The sequence below is a fragment of the Zootoca vivipara genome, chromosome 8, assembly GCF_963506605.1.
Source record: "Zootoca vivipara chromosome 8, rZooViv1.1, whole genome shotgun sequence".
NCBI classification, from domain to species: domain Eukaryota; kingdom Metazoa; phylum Chordata; class Lepidosauria; order Squamata; family Lacertidae; genus Zootoca; species Zootoca vivipara.
In genome coordinates, this window is record NC_083283.1 from 59,609,188 (window position 1) to 59,633,394 (window position 24,207).

The 24,207-nt window shown below is 42.8% G+C and overlaps 2 protein-coding genes across 5 annotated transcripts; both read left to right on the forward strand.

Annotated features, from left to right (window-relative positions):
* Window positions 1-896: 896 nt before the first annotated feature.
* On the forward strand, window positions 897-17,873 carry SIRT5 (sirtuin 5). Of its 4 annotated transcripts, none has more exons than XR_009558052.1 (10): window positions 897-1,180; window positions 3,972-4,103; window positions 7,736-7,869; window positions 9,374-9,599; window positions 10,714-10,801; window positions 11,393-11,446; window positions 11,623-11,740; window positions 12,463-12,578; window positions 12,929-15,512; window positions 17,813-17,873. XR_009558052.1 is itself a non-coding variant. In XM_035124557.2 (9 exons), the coding sequence occupies exons 2-9, from the start codon at window positions 3,989-3,991 to the stop codon at window positions 13,002-13,004; spliced, it is 927 nt and encodes a 308-aa protein (XP_034980448.1). In that variant the 5' UTR covers window positions 897-1,180; window positions 3,972-3,988; the 3' UTR covers window positions 13,005-15,556. The 4 variants fall into 4 exon arrangements, 1 of the variants encoding a protein (XP_034980448.1); XR_009558053.1 differs by lacking the exon at window positions 897-1,180 and adding an exon at window positions 1,191-2,470; XR_009558054.1 differs by lacking the exon at window positions 897-1,180 and adding an exon at window positions 2,491-2,684.
* NOL7 (nucleolar protein 7) lies at window positions 15,423-24,200 on the forward strand. Its single transcript, XM_060278231.1, has 8 exons — window positions 15,423-15,580; window positions 17,813-17,873; window positions 20,011-20,069; window positions 20,501-20,532; window positions 20,973-21,054; window positions 22,739-22,917; window positions 22,992-23,069; window positions 24,133-24,200. Exons 1-8 carry the CDS (start codon window positions 15,423-15,425, stop codon window positions 24,198-24,200), a joined length of 717 nt encoding a protein of 238 aa, XP_060134214.1.
* The last annotated feature ends 7 nt before the right edge of the window (window positions 24,201-24,207 follow it).

Sequence of the window (24,207 nt, forward strand, 5' to 3'; positions counted from 1 at the left end):
ACTGCTCTTTATGTTAGTATTTATCTACTTAAAGATGTTAGAGCTGGTTCCCATTTCACTGACTAAAGCTGTAGTCTGAATAGCTAGGGACTAAGCCTCCATGTGTAAAATGCAAAATTTCAGCAACCTTCATCCTAGTCTGAATTTACAAGTGTTTCATTTTAGCTTTGGTATTTTTGCGAGAAGACCAGGCAGTCAGAGTAGAGTGGCTGACTCTCTGGGACAGAGACTTAGTATTTGGCCCCTGTCTTCTGCTTCAGCCCTTAACTGTCAGGGGTCCTTTGCCTTTGCCTTAGGGACGTGGGTGGCGCTGTGGTCTAAACCACTGAGCCTCTTGGGCTTGTTGATCAGAAGGTCAGCAGTTAAAATCCCCGCAATGAGGTGAGCTCCCGTTGCTCGGTCCCAGCTCCTGGCAACCTAGGAGTTTGAAAGCATGCCAAAAAGTGCAAGTAGATAAATAGGTACCGCTCTGGCGGGAAGGTATACAGCATTTCCATGTGCTGCTCTGGTTTTGGTGTTTTGGTGTTTCGTTGCGCCAGAAGCGGCTTATGCTGGCCAGAGGACCTGGAAAAACTGCAGACAAACGGTGGGTCCCTCGACCTATAAAGCGAGATGAGCACCGCAACCCCAGAGTCGTCTGCGACTGGACTTAACTGTCAGGGGTCCTTTACCTTTACTTTTATCATTTGATACCTCTGGTTGGGTGACCCTGTTACCAAATGTCAGGTCTGCGTCCATAATAAGACCATGCTTCATCCATGGAGGTGGGATGGATGAAGAAGATAAACTGAGCTTGAATCCTAAAAACACAGGCACTATGGGAGAGTGGTTCCTGTTATGTATTAAGTTAACTGCAGTACTAGCCACCGTGGCTGCAGTTCTTACCCTGCCCATTGTGGCTGCAGTTCTCACTCAGGTCCACAATATGCAAATGAAGGATTGAGAGTGCTGTTCACGGATTGGGTAGCTAGGGGAAGTTTGTTACTGTTGCAAGTTACTGAATACTATATAAGCCAGTTGGCTAAGCTACTGTTCAGTCTGGACTCAGCTAGAATGAAGAGCTGGTTGTTTTGAGAGCTGTGTCTTCATCCTTCTTACCCCACTATTCTACAGTTCCCATGTGAGAGAAATTGGTTCATTGCCTGCCATGGATGGAGTTGCACATCCCCTGAAGCAGCAGGTATGGAGTTTGCGAGTGCTTCTGGATTATTGCACTCTCTGTGGGGATTCCCTTGATTTTTAAGCTTCAGTCAGTGCAGAATGCTGCAGCACAGTTGTCACAGATCTCAGAGATCTTGCACTAGTTGCCTGTTTGCTACTGGTCTGGGCCAAGATCAAGGTGTTACTTTTGGTATATAAAGCTCTTAATAGATTGGGAACAATATACTTTCAGTAATACCTTACCCCATAAATGTTGGCTCAACTACTTTAATCTGTGGTACTGGAACTGTACAGGTGTTTTGCATAATACTCGGTCCACCTTGGTAAGCTCTCAATCTTCTGTATGGGAACACCTACATTTTGGAACTCCCAAAATTGATATCAGGCAGTCATCTTCACTGTAATCTTTACATGCCCAATTTAAACTTTTGTTTAGTCTACCCACACATGTAGAAGTTATATGGTAGCTATTGTTGATTTTAATCATATGTTTAATACCTGCTTTTAATTCTCTTCCTCCACCAATGATTTAATGGTTTAATATGTATTGTAAACTGCTCACCAACACATTCAGTCTTTCAGTATTGAGCGAAGCAATATGAATCCCTATACTTCATTTGCATACACTTTCAGATCTTTAACCAGGCCTTTTTGGCTGAGTGACAACTTTTAAAATGTGCTGGGGAGCATAGCTGTCAAGTTCTCCCTTTTTTGAAGGGAAATTCCCTTACGCTGAATAGGCTTATTCGCGAGAGAAGGGAAAACTTGACAGCTATGCTGGGGAGTGGTTTCATTGACTTGTTTCTTGTTTTTACTTTTAATTACACATTCCGTTGGTTTGTATACAGTGTTGTGATTTTATATTGCAACCGCCCCGAGACCTGCACGGCATAGGGCAGTATACAAAGAGGATTGAGAATAACAATGTGCTTGTTTCCAACATAATTGTAAAAAGTATTTTTTAAACTGTAAAACACATCGATTTCAAAAGCCTCTGGGAGCGAGTTCTAACGCGATTTCCAATGGAACCCAAAACGTGCCAATTAAGAAGAGGGGGCGGGTAGGCTTTGCCTCCGCAGCGCCCGACGCCTCGGGCACCATAGTAACCTCTCCTTAGGCCGGGGGCCGGGAGAGGGCGACGTGCCAGGCTCCACGCAGGCCTCTCTACTCGCGCCCCTCGGAGGCCGCTCCGGCGGCTGGGCCCTCCCTCCGCCTCGCCTCGCCCGTTGTCGTCGCTCCTGTTCCTGCTGCTCGGCCTGGCGGGGCGGGACCTCACGAAGCGGGCGGCTGGGCTGCGGTGCTGGCGGTGGTGAGTAGCGCCGGGCCGAGGGCGAGGGGCGCAGGGGAGGGTCTCCAGGCCCCCGGGGAGCGGCTTCTGGGCTGCTTTCCTCAGCCAGCTGCCTCTCCCTCCGTGGCCACGGCGTGCCTCGCACCTTTCCCCTCTGTTCCTTAGTAACCTTCAGGGCAGAGGAAACATGGGAGGAAACAAGTTTCCTCGCCCCGATATTCACGGAAGCCACATTGTGAGTATAGGAGCCTATACTCCCTAGCGGCTGAGGTGCCTTCGGGCCCCCCTGAAATATTTGAGGGGGCTGCCCACCCCTAAAGTTGATGGGCATTGCCATTCCAATTGGGTGTGTGTATGTGTATTTGTAACGTCATGTAATCGATTATGTGGGGTGGGACTTAACTGTCCTTCCTCCCCCCCCCAATATTTAAGTTGGCACCCCTGAATGTGTGGCGGTGGTGTGTGTGTGTGTTTCCCTAAGCCTTTGGGTTTGGTAGGCTTGGGTTTGGTAGGCTTGGCTCTGCAGATCCAGGTGCTGTTACTTCTGTTTTGTGTAGCTAAAGAAACCAGCACAGGTACAAAATACAAGTTTTTTTCCAGCCCAATATATAGTCAGTTGAGACTGGATTTCAGCATAGGTCTTTGTGGTCCAGTTTCAGAGGCAAGCATACCAGTGCTTACATGTATCTCCAGACAAGGTTTTCCAGAACGTGGCATCTCACTTCTGGGATAAGGGAACATCAGGTTAGGAAGCTTGGTAGAGTTTGTATATGAATCAATCAGGATGGGGGAATTGCAACCCCTGGTTTCTGTGAAATGTGGCAAATATGGCTGGATAATATCCAGTTGAAAGGAATATGTAGTTAAAAACTTGGCTTACACAGGCAGTATAGGACTAGAAGAGAATTCCCATTTACAATTGAATTTTAATAGTCCCAGTGAAGATAAAATACATACTGTATTGTGTTGTAGAAAACCTCTTGAGAATAATCTCATATACTTTGTTTAATCCATGCCCCAGAGTGAAATTGATTAAAGAGCTCGAGGACAAAACGCTAAACATTGTTTACCTTAATTTTAATTTGGCAGCACTGTTGTCAAAGGCCAGATTAAAGAACAGAGCCTCTTTTCTACGGCCTGCAATTCAAAGTCCACATTCTTCAATTTAGCAGCAATTGCAACTAGCAACAGAGACACAGAAGTTTTTTTCCCATTCTAGCCCTAAAGAAGTTGTCAGTACCATGAGTGTTGCTCTTCTACCACTCATGCTGGCCTTCCTGTGTTAGAATCTTCCCTCAGCTAAGTCTCCAGCTGTTAAGCTAAAGTGTATTGCAGAAATAGCTCTCTCTTTCTGAGCACAGTGGCAAGTACTGGTATTTAAACAACCCAATGAGGGAGCAGGACACTAATCGGAATGGAAGTGGGGTCCCAAATAACTCCAGAGGCAGACAGCAGATGGAGTTTCCTTTGCCATCTTGTCAAATACATTCAGATTTTTAAATTTAACTTTCCTCCATGTTAGGATGTACAGTAATCCAGATGAATCTTTTCCACTTTACCACGAGAAGGCTGGTTTCTCAAGTATATTGTGGACTGAAACCTGCTTCTTCCAAGAAACAAAGGACTTGCTTTGAAATGGCCCGACCCAGTTCAAGTAAGTTAAGATTCTTCCCATGGTGTATATTTGTTTTTGTGTCCACACACAATATGATTTCTGTGAACTGATTCTTTTTGTTCCTGATGTAAATAATGAATCTTGAAATCTTAAAAGTTTGAAACCTTCCATTTGAATCACTTGGGTTTGGAGAGCTATGTTGGTGAAGATGATGATATTTGTTTAAGTACTCCTATTTTTAAAAATGTAGCTTATTAAATACAATACCTTCTTAAGGAGACATCTATTTACCTTCCTGCATGCTTTTCTTGAAAATGTGTGTGCCTCAAGTCCATCTGTGGAAAAAGGGAGTAATTGTAAGGGAGACTCTGTAAAAGGAAAAATTATCCCTTACAAATATTTCCCAACAGCTGGGCTTTCTTCTGGTTTTAGAGCCCAGCTAGATTTAATAACAAAAAAAATTAAAAAGATGGAGAATATTTGTGTTCCTCAAAATGTGCAACAGGATATTACCAATGTAATTTTTGAGACAGCTTATTTTTTCCAATGTCTGGAAATTCTTTAAGTTGCTAATTCTTTATTTCTAAATCCATTTGAGATTGGTCTTGCTTTTATGGTTCAACATAATTTGTGGTCCTGCTACTTTTCTTAAAACTGTGCTGTGTTGTGTTAGCCATGAATATAGAAATGCAATCATAATGGGAGGCCACTAACTTGTGATCCTAAGAAGGCATCACTAATTTTACAAGAATAAATCAGTTAAAATAGTTAGATCCAACACAAAGGAGCTCACCCGCACAACTTTCATTTTTTAAACATTTTTTTTACATTTAAATACCTTAAATAAAATGAGAAGTTGTATTCTGTTGTGTTTATAACCAAGTCTGTATAACCAAGTACTTCAGTTTTGAATATCAGCAGGTCATGTCTTGTTTCTAAGCACTTTCTAGTTCTGCTATGTAAGATTCCTTCTTTTTTAAATTTTATTTATTTATTACAACCACCAACATACAGAAATCCCAACAAAAATACATACATAAATCACAACAAAAGTACATACATACATACTAATGTATTAACATACAAACATACAGTACAAAATCAATGTAAATATCATCCCAAATAATTCCTACTTCTTAACCATAAGTTTGGTTCTTTAACGTCCCCATTTTATCTCTCCATTAAACTCAGATAAAAAGTTAAAACAAAATATAAGACATGTCATGGACTTCTGACATTTTGATTCTATTCATCATAATATAATCTTTTTAGATTGTTATATTTCTATCGCTTTTCCTTATACAACAAGAGTTATTCTATTGCAAAGGTTGCGTTGGTGTTGCATCACTTTTTTAGATAATACAAAAAGCTGTTCCATCCTCAATGAAACTATTTCTCGGATTGTCTTTTATTTTTTCTGACAGGTAAGCCAGTTCCGTATATTTTAAGATTTTATAGAACCATTCTTTTTTGTTAGGTGCTACCGGTATTACATCTTTCCAGTGAGAAGCTATCACTGTTCTTGCAGCAGCAGAAGCATATAGAATTTTTTTTTGCATATTTTTTTATATATATATCCGGAGTGGTTATAACTATAAGATAAGATTCTGGTGTTTTTCGGAATTTGATTTTAAAGATCTGTTCTACTTCTGCATGGATTTCTCTCCAGAATTTTGCCACTTTATCGCATTCCCACCAGATGTGATACCTGCTTCCCACCTACTCGCATCTCCAGCATAAATTGCTCACGTTCTTATACATTTTCAATAGCTTATACTGTGTAATATGCCATCTGTAGAACATTTTTATTAAGTTCTCTTTAATAGAGTTACACACAGGGGCGTACCCAGGATCAAAACTAGGGGGGGGCAAGGCACGGGAGGGGAGGGGCCACAACGTGGGAACGTGGGCGGGGCTACGGAGAATGATGATGATGGTGATGATGACGTAAGAATAAAAATGAAAATAATAAAAATAACGTATCCTCGCAGCGCCTGGCTCTCGTTCTAGATCCCAGCCCGGCCGCCGCCTCCTCCTCCTCCCTGCCTGGTGCCTTCCTCCTCAAGAGGAAGCCTTTCTGGGGGCGGGGGGCAGCCTTCTCCACCGACAGAGGCGGCCTGGAAGTGAGCGCTGAGGCAACTCTCTCTTCTCCCTCCGCCGGGGCGTCAGGCTTGGGGCCTCTTCTTCCGTGGGTGCCAGCGATCGCTAAAGATCGCGGCGGCGGCAGCAGCACTCCTGGCGGGCGCGGCGACATCACACCTGGCAGCCGCGGGTGAACCACGCGGTGGAGGGCAGGCGCCCAGGAGCACGGCCACTGGCAATAACAGACAGCGCTGCAGCGCCGACGGCCCCGCCAGCAAGCCCGGGGCGGAAGCAGCCGCGCTCCCTCCCAGCTCCTGCCGAGCTCCCAAGGAGTGCAGGAGCGCCGGCGGCGCACCTGGCGGCCGCAGGTGAACCATGCAGAGGAGGGAGGCCGAGGGCAGGCGCCCAGAAGCGCGGCCGCTGGCAACTATAGAGACGCCGCAGCGCCGACAGCCCTGACAGCAAGCCCGGGGCGGAAGCAGCCGCGCTCCCTCCCAGCTCCTGCCGAGCTCCCAAGGAGTGCAGGAGCACCGGCGGCGCACCTGGCGGCCGCAGGTGAAACATGCAGAGGAGGGAGGCCCAGGGCAGGCGCCCAGGAGCGCGGCCTCTGGCAACTACAGAGACGCCGCAGCGCCGACGGCCCCACCAGCAAGCCCGGGGCGGAAGCAGCCGCGCTCCCTCCCAGCTCCTGCCGAGCTCCCAAGGAGCGCGGCAGCGTCAGTGGCGCACCTGGCGGCCGCGGGGAAACCATGCGGTGGAGGGAGGCCGAGGGCAGGCTGTAGCACGGAGCTCGGCCACCTCTCGGGAAGCTGGAGGGCGCAGCGCGGCGGGCGGGAACGCCGAATCCGCGCTCCGCCGGGCTGTGCTCCGCCTCCGCCTCCACCTCTGCCCACCAACCCCGCTGGCCCTGCTTCTAGGTAAGGGCAGCTGCCCTCACTTGCCCCGTGCTGGGTACGCCCATGGTTACACACCGTGAAGTTCCAGCTCATTTTCCATAAGCCCTCCCACCTTGTCATCGTTATATTGTGGCCTATGTCTTGTGCCCAGTGTATCATTGAGGATTTAGTTTGTTCTTCCATCACTGTCCAATCTAGCAGTAACTGATAGGCCTTTGAGAGGGTTTTCTCCTTGGAGTTTATCAAGCTATGTAAGATTCCTTAATGAGCTGAAATGGAGGCCTCATAAAGCAAAGCATACATTCCATTTTATTTAATTTTTAATCATGAACTGGATAACCTTTAAAGATCAATAGTGTATATACTTCAGTACACAGAGTTGCGTCATGAATGAAATTATTCATGCACTACAATTTTGCTATACTCCCCCCATCAAACTCTTAAATGTTTCCAGGGTCAACACGTAAACATGTCTTCTGATTATGGTCTGCAGAAGTTTTAAGATACAAAATTTAAGCAAGGCAAAACTAGTCAAGCTCAGAGAGACTGATTTGTCCTGGTCATCCATTCCAGACATCTTTAAAGTTGGGAAGTTTCAAACTTTGGTTTTCCACTTTCAGATAAAAAATAGCTTTTGTATGTGCTTAAAATGAAGTAGAAATAAATCTGACTTTTTCATCTTTTTTTTTAAAGGTATGGCTGATTTTCGAGAAGTATTTGCTAAAGCAAAGCATATAGCTATTATTACGGGGGCTGGTGTCAGTGCCGAGAGTGGTGTTCCGACCTTCCGAGGTGCAGGGGGCTACTGGAGGAAATGGCAAGCTCAGGTGTGTGCTACTGACCTGGTTTTTCCCCAGGATGCTAAATACTGCTATTTAATAGCCTTTAAGTGCAATTCTACGCATATTTACTCATAACTAAACCCTACTGAGTTTAATGAAATTTGCTCCCAAATAAGCATAGAACTGCAACCCTAGTAGCTTTGAGGGAATGGAAGAACATAATTTTTTTTTGTTTATAAACACGTTTATATCTCTCCTTTTTGTCAGGGAGCCCAAGGTATTGTATATGGTCCTTCGCTTCCTCATTTCATCCTCACAACAACCCTAGGATGTAGCTAAGGCTCGGAGATATTGGCTTGGTTTGCACAACATGGTAAACCAAACTATGGCTTAGTTAAGGTTGGATATTGTAGCTATAAAGTCATCTTGTAGACTTGATCCCAAAATGGTGATTTCAGGCTAAATAAGTATCTTCTAGGTCAGAGCTTTTCAAACTTTTCATATTGGTGACACACTTTTTAGACATGCATAATTTTGTGACACAGTAATTCAGCTTTACTGTAAGAGTACAGGGAGCGTTCGTGCGACACACCTACACACTGCAGTCAACACACTAATGTGTCGCAACACACCGTTTGGAAAGCTCTGTACTAGGTGTTTCTGCTACCGTAGATATCAGGTTCTATCACGTAGGATTCTGGGATAAAGAAACAATTGGCTATAACCCATTTTTAAGAATGTAAAGTCTGGCTGCGGTTCAAATCGATCCCACGCCTTAAACAAAACACACAGATTTCCAGATAGGCAGTGAGCAGAAGTTAATAGAAACTGGCAGTCTTTATATTGGCCAAGCTAGGGATTGGTTTCGGTTGGCATCAGATAACAGACAACAGACAACTGTTAGCATAGCTGCCAAGTTATCCCTTTTTTAAAGGGATTTTCCCTTATGCTGAATAGGCTTCCTCGCGAGAAAAGGGAAAACTTGGCAGCTATGACTGTTAGATAACAAAGTAGTTACTGTACAAAGTGGTTATATTTGCAGTGGCAGAAAAACTGGAGGGGATTTTGTGAAGTTGAATGCATTTCAGTGTTATAGAGACACTCTGATCTAAATTTTGCATTGTATGAAAGTCCTGCTGATTGGCTTCTCAGTTCTGAATTGTTAAGGAGTGTTCTGATCCCGTGTTTTATCTTGTTCAATTGAATTTCTGTTTTGTTATTGCTTGTGATACAAAACGAATAAAGGCTGGCATTCATCTAAGTTTTACTCTTGAGTAGATTCAATGAAATTAATGAACACAACTAAGTTAGGTCTGTTAATTTCAGTGAGTTGTCCCAGAGTATAACTTAATAGAATACCACCCAAAAGACTTAACTTGATCTAGATTACTCCAGTGTCGTATGTGAAGTACTGAACACACTGAAACACAGTATATAAATGCCAAATATTGTGCTTATGGCTGCTTACAAATGAATGTGAGGCTTTATAATCAGGTATGGCCGTTCTATTGACAAAGCAACAAATGATTCCTCCCCCTCTACCCCACAGGAACTGGCTACTCCAGAGGCTTTTGCAAGGAATCCCTCTAGGGTGTGGGAATTCTACCATTACCGTAGAGAGCTTATGATGAGTAAACATCCAAACCCCGCACACACTGCCATAGCAGAGTGTGAGGCCAGGCTTAGCAAGCAAGGAAGGAGTGTTGTGGTCATCACGCAGAACATTGATGAGCTCCACAGAAAAGCAGGAACAAAGCACCTCTTAGAAATTCATGGTAAGGAATCCCCAGCAGTGTGTTACAGATATCTCATTCAGCTATCCTTTATAGATGTTTGTTGATATTTCCAGTCATAAAGACATGGGAATTAAAGACCTGAGAATTAGCTGTGATGGAACATCCCCCCCCCCTCCATTTCCTCTCTCAGATTTCTTTGAAGGTGGAACTTGCTTAATTGCAGCTGGAAGACTGAGGGTAAACATGTGATAGCGAAGAATTGCACCTGTATTTTTCCTTTACTGAATTAAAAGCAGAGGAGGGGTTTTGATTGGGAAACAATATTTGTTGTGTTGGAGAAGGTATTAAGCAGCAATGCTGCTTTAATCAAATTGGGAAACTGCATGGCTGCATTTCATTAAAAAAGAAAACATTGGGAAATTCAATAATAGTTCTCCTGTATAATGTGTAAATCAGCCTTGAGAGGCACATTAGAAATTACCATAGAGGGCAGGAATTAAATTAGTAAAAGAAATCAGGGCCCAGAGGGTCATACACAGCCTTTCATATATGTACTAGCATGTTGAGGTGCTTCCCTTTCCCAGTGAAACATCCTTTGTCCGATTGAGCTATTCTTGAAGAATGGGAGTCATTCAAGGGGCTCCATCAGAAAAGGAAAAATAGCAGCACCCCTGCTTTAGGAGTGAGATTCTGCAGATTCTGGCTGTAATATTTAATTCACTTCTTTTAAGAAGTTTGTTTAGTGCTTCTACAAGGTATGATTTTTAGAATCTAGAAAAGTAGCCTCACTAAATCTGCTGTTGACTATGTACTTTGTAGAATTATACAATATCTGTGTGTATGACCTGTAGTCAGAGGAACAAATAGTTACTTGAGAAATGGTGAAAACTATTAACCTATGATATTTTATTTATTTGGGCTTGCATTTTTGCAGCTCCTGTTGCTTAAACACTTCAGTAGTCTCCTTTGGCTAGCCAGTAGGTTGTTTCACTAATAAATGCTTTATAATATTCTTCCAGGCTCAAAATGCTGAATTAGGCAATTTTCAGTTCTTGTAAGATGTGTGAGAATCACACTGCTGGTATGATGTGTTAGCAGTTTTGTATTATCAACTGTGAAGTCCATGTTTAAAATATGGGATTGTTATTCACAGGTAGCTTATTCAAAACCCGATGCACCAGTTGTGGAACTGTGACAGCAAATCACAAGAGTCCAATCTGTCCTGCTTTGGATGGGAAAGGGTAATGGATCTGTGCTGTGTTACCTACAGTTTGTGTCTGTTGGCTCCTAATGTAGACATTTTCTCCTGTCAGATTAGGTGAACATTCAGTAGGTGAGATACTGCATACTTCATAGGGTACTGATCCAGAGGGCCCTTCAACCTTTGGAAGGGGTGTTTCCCCCTGCAGGTGTGGGGGCTGATGCTTCAAGGGAATGATTAAAAGCTCCTGTCCTGCTCAAGAATAGAGCTGCCTTTCACACCAGTCTGGATCCCAGTAATAGAGTTTAAGTAGTCTGTTCTGAGTAGGTCCAGCATTAAATATCACTTCCTGAGCAGGATTTACCTAACCAGGCCCATCAACAGAAGCCTTGAGCAATTATTTCTGCTTGCATATGGGGCTTTGCGTGCCCCCCAAAATTGGCTCTTGAAAGGTTGGGAGAACCCCCAGAGCAGTGCAGGGGGCAGGAGAGGGGGATTGTTCCATCTCACAAGCTGTGGTGCTTGCATAGAAAAAAGAATTGGAAGAGTAGGACACTGAGTTCCACCCCATGTGATTATTATTATTATTATTTACACTTGCAATGTTCACAGTTTTTATTTGCATTTATAGTGCTCCAGATCCAGATGCTGAAGACAGCCGGATTCCTGTAGAAGATCTTCCTCGGTTAGTGCTGAGCTGCTGAAGCATTCAAAAATTGCATGCAAAGGAGATGCTCTGTTACTTAACCTGTTATAATTACAGCAGAATTTGTAATAAACTAGATGAAGATTTTTAATTGCTTTGCTTTCTCCTCAGCTTTGTGCCAGTCTAATATATATCTCCATAATTTTTCTTCACAGGTGTGAAGAATGCAATGGCCTCTTGCGCCCTCACGTTGTATGGTTCGGAGAAACTTTGGATTCTGATATTCTTACAGAGGTTGAAAAAGAACTTGAGATTTGTGATCTTTGTTTGGTGGTAAGTGATTTTTGTTCTGTATCTTTGTCTTTAATTTGTTAGAGCCTATAATTTAGTATTGGCTCATGCTTCCCAGGAAAGGATTCATGAAGTAAACTGTCAAATATAACAGACATAAAATGTCACTATTTTCACATAGCACAAGGTTGGGCATTTGATTGGTCCAATTGAGTTGTTCAGTTGAAGGCTCAAAAATTGTCAATGAATGGTCAGATCTTTCTAAAGCATTCATTGTACTAAAATAACAAGCTTCAACAGAGTTTAAACTTGTGGTGATTACAAAAGGAAATTAATTACCAATAAATGTGAAGTTCCCTTTGTATTGAGGCTCTTGTCATTTTGAAATTTCCAGTTTCCAATAGAATTGGCAGGTTATCACATACCAGTGGCATATATAAAAATTATTTTACATTACCCACAATACTTATTTTAAGGGCGCACAGAAACATCCTAAACTGTGCTAATCTTTGATCCAACCAGATATGTCTGCAATGATGTAATAGTAGTCATAGTTAACTTTAAACCAGTCTGCAGCTGGTTTACAAACCTTTTTTAAAGATCAATGCAGTTTTCAAGCTATAGTATGATTAATGTTGGAAAGGAGAGGAGCCTGTTGGGCGCTACCAATGTCTGGTTGAAAAAATGTGATAGTTGCACCAAACCAAAGTTTTGGGCAGTTAGGTTAATGCTTATGAACCACTGCATTTTCTTCTCTTTCTCAGGTTGGAACGTCCTCTATAGTATATCCTGCTGCTATGTTTGCTCCCCAGGTATCTGCCAGAGGAGTGGCAGTTGCAGAATTCAACATGCAAAGCACCCCAGCCACAGATAGGTTCAGGTAGCACCCTAATATTCTTTAGAACTAGTAAATGCCATTATCTGCAGAATTAATTAAAATGTAAAACCTGCCGTATCTAAAATGTTTGCTAGCAAAGGCAATGCAGTTTTCTCACTTGCAGCCTAATCTGTAGACCAGCAAATTTGCCATTAAACTTCTTAAACTCCATAGAAATAAATGGGATATCAAACAATTGTAAAAGATTCACTGGTTTATGGAAGGGGGGGGGATGGGTAAAAGGACTAACAATGTTCTGACATTATATTTGTTTAGGGTTAGGGTTTTGGAAGTATTTGCCGAAGTACAATTATATTTGATTAAATACTATTTATATCCTGATTCTGTTTCAGGTTTCATTTCCCAGGTCCCTGTGGTACCACACTACCCCCAGCACTTGCACGCCATGAAACTGAGATAATCTCATGAACATTTATCAGCAACACAGAGGAAAAAATCCAGCTGCTCATTCAGCAGGATGCAAGCATAAGAGGAATGTGGGACTTGTAGAAAACATCATGCCTGCAAGTGAGCAGTAGGATCTAAGGGTGACACTGAAGAAAATAGATCATGATTTTCCAGTTGGTTACAAGAATGAGCAAAGCAAAAGATTTGTCATGGTCAAGGACACTGGATAAGCAGTTACATTTTTGTTAGACAAAAACCATTTATGTGAAATGAGAGCATAAAAATGCCAACAGTTCAAAAGAAGACATTTGTGCCCTGAAATATTAGGCTACATATTTGGCAAATCATAATGGGAGGGACTTCATCATGACCTTACACTTCTTTGTGACTACACAAAATAATTTTATAAACCAACTGTAAAATTCTGAGAAAGGTGAGAATAAGCAAATGGGGCAAATGACAGCTTTTCATATAGCCTACACTCTAGTTTTTGTAGGAAAATGGTAAACAAGGTGGTCTTTTCATGAAGCAGTGCAATCCTCTAAAAAGGTTTACTTCCAGGATGGTGTACATTTCTTTGTGGTGATCAGTATGAGAAAACAATTAAAGGAACATAGGTAGCAGCATCCATGTGCAAAGTATACATGCTTAATTTCTTCTCGCTCTTGGACTTGTATGAATGTATTTGTGGGTTTATTAGTCTTTTACTTGTTTTGTCTACTGTTCTAAGTCACTAAGATAAGATAAACCAATGCTTTGTCTATTTTGTTCCAAAGCAGTTTTCCTATCAAAATATTAATAGGTATTAGCAGATTTCATGATATAATTAGTGCTGCAGTAGATACCGCACTAACCATGTTTACACTTCCTCTCAACTATGATAAAACCTCAGTAACTGGGAAATGGAATAGGGCTCAATGTTGAGTTACTGTGAAACAGAACTTCCAACTTGTGGTATAATATGGTTCTGCAGTTTCCTTTTTATAATTTAATATTAATATATACTATATAGAATAATTTTGGAGTAATCAGTGTGCTTCACATAACATCCATTAATTGTAAGAGGCTTTCTCATGAGCAAAGTTTCTGGAGCTGCAAGGAATATGAGCTCTCTCAAAATTTGAAGTCAGTTTAAGCCAATATCCCCCACCCCCATAAACAAATGGCCTAGAAGGGGAAGCCAGTAGGGCTTATCCTGGCACCATTTGGCAGAATGAGACAGGAGTATAGCTTTGCACACAGTGCATTCATGCCAGTTTGGTGCTCAAAGATGTGCACCACCCTCAATCTTAGAACAATCATGTTGAAGAAATTTGAGATGGCAGCTTCTTGCAGCGAAAGCTATAGAAGGGCACTGGCGCCTTTTAAAAACTTAACAATTTGGGCAGCATTCTACATGGTTATATGGGAACAAACACTGGAATTTACATTTGGGTAAACATGGATTGGCTTGTGTTGTTCTAGTATGTATATGCTTTTGCCACGTGTTTCTTTGGGCTAGTGCCTATAAGCACAGTTGCATTCTGGATATTGGAATCTTTGGTAGTGGATCAGAAATGGAGTGGTTTCTGCTGCACAGACGCCTTATGCCCTACCAATGCGAGGGGAAATTATGTATGTGATTTGTACTGTTCTTTCACAAAATAAAATAAAATATGTATTAATCTGAAAACAGAATTACTGGTACTGTATCTAATTGACAGAATCCCTTGGCTGCTGCGTAAGGAACTTAGACTGCCCCTTTCGCCTCTTCCTGCATTTTCCCTGTCCAGAGGCTTAATTTCAAGCTTTAAGTGTAGATGTGACTGGACACCAGGGTGTCCATCCAGAAGCATGAAGTGGCAACAAATATCACTTTCTATTTGGGTCCTGTTGTGTGGGCATGTGTGCTGGGTTTGGACATTTGCTGTAACAATCCCGATGCAAACTGTTAAGTACAGGGGGAAGCTTGTGCTGAGGGGGGATTATGTTTGCTTCGCTGTGCAAACTCAGCCTTAATGTTGCAAATTAAAGAGTCGAGACTAGTTTGCTTTACTTATAAAATCCTCAGTGCAAACCTTCCTCAAGCTGCAGCAAAACCCGCCCCGATCCAGTAACTGACTGCAGCAACGTTGCAACTGTCGCGGTTTAAAAAATCACGTTTCCACAATAAATAAGAGCCAAGTTGGAAAGAGCAAGAGAGATATTACTGTGTTGCCATCCCTTGAGGGTCAGTGAGGGAAGAACAACATCCCTGCTAATCGACTTATTTTGGCTTCGACTCCAACGCCCTCGGAACCTCGCTGCTCGGCCAACGACGCCTGCCCGGAAGCTTATTTTAGCGCGCCGAGTCCTCTCTAGCAAGTCCCCGCTCCGCAAGGCTGCTTCCGGGTCACGGGACGAAGGGTCAGCCGGAAGTTCGAGGAGTGGAGAAAGATGGTAACGCGGAGGACTCGCGCGATGGTTAGGAAAAGAGTTGAGGCGGAGGCCGCCGCCGCCGCCGCCGCTTCCTCAGAAGAGGACGAGGAGAGTGACGAGGCTCCCGAGGAGGTGACCTTCGAGAGTGCGCGCGCCGCGGCCGAGGAGGCGCGCCGGTTGGCGGGGGAGCGCGCGCGCAGGTAACGCTCGGCGTGGGACTCTCCATCCCGCGCCTAGAACAAAACGCCGACGCCTTGCGCTTCGGGGGTCAGCATCGTCGTGTCGGGGAAGGGCGGGGGTCGTAGTTAGTTGACCGGCGCTTGCCCTCCCTCCCTCCTTCCTATGGGGGCGGCGGGGCGGGAGGCAACGCCGAGGACCTTTCTGTGGCAAAATTGATTCATTCGGCAGGACTGAGGCGCCAGAACCAAAGAGAGAAGCTAACATAGCTGCATCTTGGGCTTCAAGGAGCTGCTGCGTTCTTTTCTTGTTATCCCCGTGTCTTCGTCCCTTTCTAGTGTTGTAAATGGCCTTTGCATAAAAGACCGAATTTGACCACGATAGCCCTCAGCTGTGAAAAAGTATCCCTTACTTCGGTAGGAAAATAGTAGGCGAAGTTTGTTGGGAGCTTGAATGAACGACCAGAAATAGACGCGCACAGCCTTCCCCCTGGCTTCCAGTAGCATAGCTGTCCCCTTCCCATAACGTTAAGGGGCTTGCTGCGTGCTAGGGAGAAGAGAGTATCAATTCTTCAAACAGAGCCCGGAAATGGTAGTGTGATTCCACCTGGAGAAACACTTGATTCTATCCTTAACGGATCAGTTCTGCAATTCCTCAAGGACCGCCTCTCCCCATATAAACTGACCTGGACCCTCAGGTCTGAAGGGTGACAACAGAAAAACATGCCTTTTCTGAAGCGGCTCCCTAATCCTCTTCCACCAGGCTTTTGGCCGATTAATTTTCTACAGCCTTTTAAATGTGTTTGTGGGAGGGGGGTTATTGTTTTGTTTCAACCATTTTGTGCTTTTACCTTGCATTTTTTATGTTGTGAACCACCCAGAGATTTTCAAATGATAACAACAAAACAACATCTTAGTCCAAAACTAAGGGAATGTATTGACAGATTTTTCTTGATAGATTTTACAATACAATGCTGTCTACTGAAAGTAAATTTTCAGTTGTTCATATTATAAAGACAATTTACTGTGTTCACGTAATAGTTACCATGTTTCCCCTTTTTAAAGACACTGTCTTATAACATTTTCCCTCAAAAAAACACAGGGTGGCTTATTTTCGGTGGGATGTCTTATTTTTATTGTGTCAGTGTGGTACGGTACAGCAATCTACATTTCTTCAATTAAAATTAAGTCATCTTCTGGCTGCTTTTAGGTGTCAATATACACATTCCTGCCATCTTCCAGAAATGGCTAAAAAGATTAAATTTTGGCACCTCTGGACAGGGAACTCAAGAGCATATTGCAAGTTTAAGTTTGGCATAATTAAAGTGGATTAAAAAGCTTTGTTGTCCTAGTGCAACAAAACCACTTTGTTTTTTTAATTGGAACTTTGTGTTGTTTGGAAACTTGAAATCCACTGAGAACTGAACAAATTGTCAATGGAAAAACCTGCAAACACTCCACAAGCAAGTTGGAATGAATGCTTGCTCAATGAAGTCTGGATGATAAACACTAAAAGCTTTGAGTTTGAATACCAACAAACAGGTCATCTGGAAAAGCCCTTGGTTGTTTTTTTAAATAAACGGGAGGAGGGAGGGAAGGAGAGAAGCTTCAAAAGTGCCAAGTTCTCAACAGGGGTTCCTTACAGTTCCTGTATTTATCTCCTTGCATGCGACAGTGCTTCTCGCTCCCTCAATCATCTTTGTCGGCAATTCTCCTCCCAGCCCGCGGTGGTGGCAGGGCTCGGGCAAGAGGAGTCTTTTTTCCCCCCACCTTGCTCGGGCAAGAGGAGCCTCTCGCTGGAACAGGAAGAGGCGTCTTTTCCCGCGCCTCTCCCTTTTGTTCTCCCCGCGCGTCAGAAGCAGGCGGGGCAGAACTCCGGCAAGGGGCGTCTTCCCCCCCCCCACGCCTCTAGCTGCTTTGCTGGCGATGGGGACAATGGCGGCACCATAGCTTACTTTCAGGGTACGTCTTATTTCTCCTATTTCTAGAAAAACCCTGCCATGTCTTACTTTCTGACTATGTATTAAAATAGGGGAAACATGGTAAGTGTGTTACTTTCCTCTCTTCTAAACATAAACAATTGTGGCCATTGTGAGAACACATCCTTTCCCCCTGACTGCACTGCTTAGCTAGTTTCTCTTAACTTTGTTGATAGCACTTGGAACAAGCTCTCATAATTAACTGTAAATACATATTTGTTCTTCTTGTGCCCATGTCTTCTCTTCATAAACATCATCTTATTATTTATTTACTTAGAGAAAAGGCTACCTTAAAAGAAAAGAGACGACGGAAAGAAGAACTATTTAAGGAACAAAAGGTAATGTTGAGGTTGCTTTATTTTTCATGCCCGGCAAACTTTCTGAAAATGTTTAGCAGTTGTACCATACTGCTTGTACAGTTTCACACCATAAAACTGAGAATCGCCATGAATCACATCAAAATTCAGTCCCAATGTGTTATTTTGCTGTGTGTATTATCCCTATGTGAGGGATTTACATGTGTAATACAGTGGTGCCTCAAGCAAAATAAAAAAATTCCTTCAGTAGCACCTTAAAGTATCTGACGAAGTGTGCATGCACACGAAAGCTCATACCAAAATAAAAACTTAGTTGGTCTTTAAGGTGCTACTGAAGGAATTTTTTTATTTTGCTTCGACTCAGACCAACACAGCTACCCACCTGTAAACAGTGGTGCCTCGCTAGACGAATTTAATTCGTTCCACGGGTCTTTTCTTGTAACGAAAAATTCGTCTAGCGAATCCCATAGGAATGCATTGAATTTTTTTTTGCCCATAGGAACGCATTAATTGAATTTCAATGCATTCCTATGGGAAACCGTGATTCGCTAGACGAATTTTTCATAAAACGAATTCGTCTAGCAAGGCAACCTCCGCTCGAAAAATCCTTTCGTTAAGCGGAAATTTCGTTAAGCAGGGCATTCGTTAAGCGAGGCACCACTGTATACAATTGTTGTCTACAAACTAAATTTCTAGAGTTCCCAAATGTTTTTAAATGTAAGTGAAATATTATACAAACTCCGTTTTGCACCATTATCTTAATGACTGCACTCTATTGAGGTAGACTATTTCACTATAGGGATGCTATGGTCTAAACCACAGAGCCTAGGGCTTGCCGATTAGAAGGTCGGCGATTCGAATCCCCGCAACGGGGCGAGCTCCCTTTATTTTTTTAAAAATCCTTCCAGTAGCACCTTAGAGACCAACTAAGTTTGTCATTGGTATGAGCTTTCGTGTGCATGCACACTTTGATATTCCACCATCAACCTCCCCAAAGAAGTAGTCTTAAATATTTCCTCTTGTGATTGATCCCAATGCACTGCTACACCACTTTTGCAGGGATCACCACTTCACCACACTCACTTTCAATCCATCCTGACACAAAATCAGCACAAACTGATAAAAACCCTGCAAAGATTATTGGGTTGTGATTTGTGGGTGGCGCTGTGGGATCAGAAGGTCGGCGGTTCGAATCTCCACGACGGGGTGAGCTCCTGTTGCTTAGTCCCAGCTCCTGCCAACCTAGCAGTTCGAAAGCACGTCAAAATGCAAGTAGATAAATAGGTACCGCTCCAGTGGGAAGGTAAATGGCATTTCCGTGCGCTGCTCTGGTTCGCCAGAAGCGGCTTAGTCATGCTGGCCATGTGACCCGGAAGCTGTTTGCGGACAAACGCCGGCTTTCTTTGCCTATAGAGCAAGATGAGCACCGCAACCATAGCTGCCAAGTTTTCCCTTTTCTCGCGAGGAAGCCTATTCCGCATAAGGGAAAATCCCTTAAAAAAAGGGATAACTTGGCAGCTATGACCGCAACCCCAGAGTCGTCTGCGATTGGACCTAATGGTCAGGGGTACCTTTACCTTTTATTTCACTATACTTTTAAATGTATTTTTAATCCTAGCCCCTCCCTTTGCTTGTGGCAGTTTACCACAGTGCACATCTTGGGTACAGCATAGGCTGTTTTGCTCAAAATAGTAACACTTTTCCAACCTACGTGGTTCATGTTTGTTCCTGTTTGTATGGCTTTATAAGGACCCATGAACAAAGTGAGGCAGGATATAAATATGCAAGCTTAACGACTTAAGCTCTACCATTCTGGGTCAGACAAAATCTCTATCTAGTTTAGTGTGCTTAAACAGCAGCCAATCAGATGCCTCTGAAAAGTTTATGAAGTGTCCTGTTCCCTTTTCCCATGGCAAGACTTCTCTGAAATTTTAATATGGGATATCCTTAACCTAACTAAAGATTTTCTACATTGCCCAGCTCATTGGTCATTCATCCAATCAGGCCAAATCCCTTCCCCAAATGAATGCATGGTTAGATACCAAACTTTACACTCGACTGTCAGCTAGGCATGGTATACCATTACTGCTAGCATTGTCAGAGGGCTAGCTTAATAACAGCCGTTGCTTAATAATTTGCTAATGTTGGTTTCTTTTAGAAAAGAAAGCTGCTTCCTGAAAATGTATTGGAGGAATTGGCATCATCAACACAGACTAGGTAAGCAAAATATGTTCTGGAGCACCAATAAACATTTCAGTGAGACTGGGTTGTATGCTTCCTTTGGCTGAAATACACATAAATGACTAACCCCCACCTACACTGATGGATTTACAATTTCCCACCAACACCAATGGCCAGAACAGGGAGAGCAGCACATGAATCAAGTGTCATAATAGGCAGCTGGTGTATGCCCTACATTTAAAAATGTCTCTTAAATAGTAAGGGAATTGGAAAGTTGGGTGCTTGCAGAAGCCTTCCTATCTTAGTTTTGCTATGATATTCATGATAGGTAAGCACAGCTATTAACAGTAATTGCTGTGTGTATTTTAATACCAGTAGGTTCCATATGAATGTGCCATTTTTGTATTTGTGAATAATTGATCAAAAGGTTCTTTACTAAATGTCTTCCAATGTTAATTTCTCCTTAGCAAAAATCTGCCATCTTCCATGCAAGAGCAAGGTATGTGTACGATTCTGCCGAATATTACATTGTGTTTATTATGTACTTTGTATCATGCTATAAATATTAGGATCTACTTGACAATGCCCATAAAATATTATGACTAATATAATAATGACCATAATAACAATTTTAGTGTTGTTCGTTAATCTTATAGTTTGAGATATTACTTTCACTTCTCACAAAATACATTAGTGCTGTAAACTTTGTTCTTTAATTCACATATCCATCATAAATGTGCTGGGTCCCCAATTAGCTGCAACTGTTTCTCTGATAACAGTGGTCACTCTCTTAACACATACATTTGTGAATAGTTCAGTTCCTAAAGAGGCTAAAAAAAACTACCGGAATGGGTTTGCAACTAATTGAAAAGTATTATAGTCCTGCATGCTATCCATTGAGGTGTAAAGTTTCAATGAAAGTTTACATTATTTTTATAGGTCAGAATGTTGAAGATGATTCTGAAAGTGAGAATGGCCAAAAAGATACAGAGGAAGACAGTGATGAAATCTTGGCAACTAGGTATGGCTGAGCGATTCTTAGTATGTCATAGTGTTGTAAGAAAAGCCCATTTATTCACTCTGATCTCTTCTGCAAGTACATACAATGTTCTTATTGCTCCATGCTCTGCCATAACAATTTGGTTGCAAAATCTCAGATCCAGCTGCTTAAAGTGTTGTCTGTACACAGATAGTGTTGCATGTCAGTTGTATTGCAGGATTCTCCAAGTGCAAGATTTAGCTACTTCTGTCCATTAGTTTAATAACACTCAGGAAGCTGCTGTGCTTGGTTTGAGGACGATCCTGGGTTTTATTACTACAATTGCCTTTAGAAAAATCTGATCTTGAAGACCCACAGCAGGCACTCCCAAACTCAGTCCTCCAGATGTTTTTGGGACTACAATTCCCATCATCCCCGACCATTGGTTCTGTTAGCTAGGGATGATGGGAGTTGTAGTCCCAAAACAGCTGGAGGGCCAGGTTTGGGGGTGCCTGACCCACAGTCAGTCAGATAGTACTAATAGAAGGCATCTTTTACTTAGGAAGGTTTATAGCCCTAAGAGTTTTTTTATACTGTTGATGAATTAGCAGTTTATTTTGAACAAGCCTGAATCATTATTAGTGAAGCTGAGTAGAAACTGAGGAATTATTTAATTTTACTTTGATAAATCAAGGTTTTAGTTGTAACATTATCCCCCAAGCCATTTCTAAAATCATGCAAGCTTTAAAATATAGTGCCATGCCACATGTGACAGTTTACTGTATTTTTCGCTCCATAGGACGCACCTGACCATAGGACACACCTAGTTTTTAGAGGGGGAAAACAAGAAAAAAATAATTTTCTTTCTTTTATTGTCCTAGGTATAGCAGCCAACTCCTAGAGGCCTAGGTGCCTTTGCCCCCCCCCAATAAATATTTGAGGAAGCTTATTTTGCAAAGGGGGAAAGCCCCGTTTTTTGGGGGGGGGTCAGCTCACAGTTGTGCATCTTTTTTGCAAAGGGGGAAAGCTCCATTTTTAAGGATCAGCTCAAAGTTGCTGAGTTTCCTTGCAAAGGGAGTTGGGGCTCAACTCACAGTTCTGCAGCTTCTCTAGGAAAGGGACCCAATTCTACAGTTTCCAGACAGATAATCTAATCAGCCAGTCAGTCACGTCTCCCTCTGCAGACAACAATTGAGGCCTAGGCAAGGGGCCTGGAGGGGCCAGGAAGGGAGCTAGCTCCCTTATCTCCCTCCCCGATCTTTTGCAATCAGCTGATGAGCGGGTTCCATTCTCTTTCCCTCTTGTTAGCCTTTAGCACTTTCTTTAAAAAAGAAAAAAAAGCACGACCTGCCTTTAGCCCCTGGGCAATTCGGCTCCAAGGACCACACATTCGCTCCCTAAGACGCACAGACATTTCCTCTTATTCTTTAGGAGGAAAAAAGTGCATCTTATGGAACGAAAAATACGGTATGTTTTCACAAAAGGCATCTCCATGTTAATACAAAGCCAAGCTTAGAGGCAACTTCAGTACTTGCAACAGTATCCTTTGAAGATTGTCAATAGTATGCAAAGTAGGACTGCCCACTAAGTAATAACCTTAATACCTGTTAGGTATTTTGACTTGTCACTTAAATTAGCTGTGTGTATGAGATCTTGATCACATACATTAGATTACTAGGAAAAAAGGGAAGTTGGATATAATTTCACTAAAACTTTTTTAATGTAGGTCTGCTCTAGTAAGAAAAGTTACATTACAGAGAACTAAGTGTCATTTTATCATTAGGCTCCAAGAAAGCTATGCGGCTGTGCAGCTAAAAGATCAGGATTTAACCAACAAGCAGCAGGAAGTGGCCAAAGCCTTCCTACAAAAACACCTCTATGGAAGAGGCTGCCACCGAACAACAGGTACAGTGGCCGTTTGCTTAACACATTTGTAGAGTTATACATGTAGCTTTTGCTAATTGACTCTGTCTTTTCAGCAAACCAGTATTTTTCTGTTGAAAACAAGAAAAGTGCTGTTAAAAGAGCTGCAATCCAGTTTGTGAACAAGTCTTGGGGTAAGCGTTTTTTTATTTTTTGAATGTGCATCCTATGTGGGTAATGAAGACATGGTATGAATACAACCCCCCATGGAGTTGTTTGTTATGTAGGAGCGATGTAAAGGTTTTCTTCCTGGGACGGTGGTTTTGAGTGTCATGTTCAGGTTTGACACTGACCCATCTTCAAAGGAGAAGTGTTTTTGAAAAAGCAGAAAACCCGGCCAGAAATAAACTTGTGTGTTTACAGTATTTTTTACACTGAAGTGTAATTAGCTCAGTGGTAGAACACATGATTTGCAGAAATTCCCAGCATTTCAAGATAAGTGGGGGAAAGGTTCCCCTGCCCGAAACCCCAGAAGAGCTATTAGTCAGTGTAAACCAGGGACAAGGTTTATCATGCCTGGGCTGGATTCGTCCTGCGGAGATCCCTCCATGGGCTGGATTGCACATGTGAGCATGCGCCCCCCCCCCCCAATTTTCGGTGTCTGTGTGTGCGAAGACCTGATTTCTGGTGTCTGCGCAGGCGCGATTTCCAGCGCCACGGAAGTGAACCCCTGCGCTGCGCCGGTTTAGCACAGCATGCGAGTTGGCGGCTCGGTTCAGGGGTGAATAGTGGGCCAGTCCCAGCCCATGGGCCTTAGGTTGTTGATCCCCGGTGTAAACAATTCTGAGCTGGAGAGGAGTAGTCCATCTTGGTAGACAAGCCAGCTTTCTTGTTTGTGGGAGATTGGCTGGCCATGTTAATATAAATAAAATAAGGGTTGATATATTCCTGAGCATGGAGCTCAAAGCACCTTGTTTCTTTGTATTAGTACCGAGATCAAACGAGCCTCCTAAGGAAGGGAATGATTTTCTAGGTATTGTGTATGATGTGTTGAGAGAATGGTGTCACACCTAGTGCTGTGGGGTAAGTTGATGTGAGACTTGAACCAAAAACTACTGCCTTACTTAATGTACTCAGCTGCTGTAGCTTTCTCAACCCAAAGGTGAAGGGGCAGATTGGCGCTTCTTTCATAGACAATTTGGACAGGACCTGACAGCAGCTGTTACTTAAAAAAAAAATCTTTTTCTTTCCTACAAGGTGAAATGGAAAAGCAAAAGGCTAAGAAGTTCACAAAGCACTGGGTCTCTTCAAAGATAAGCTGTTGAAACACAG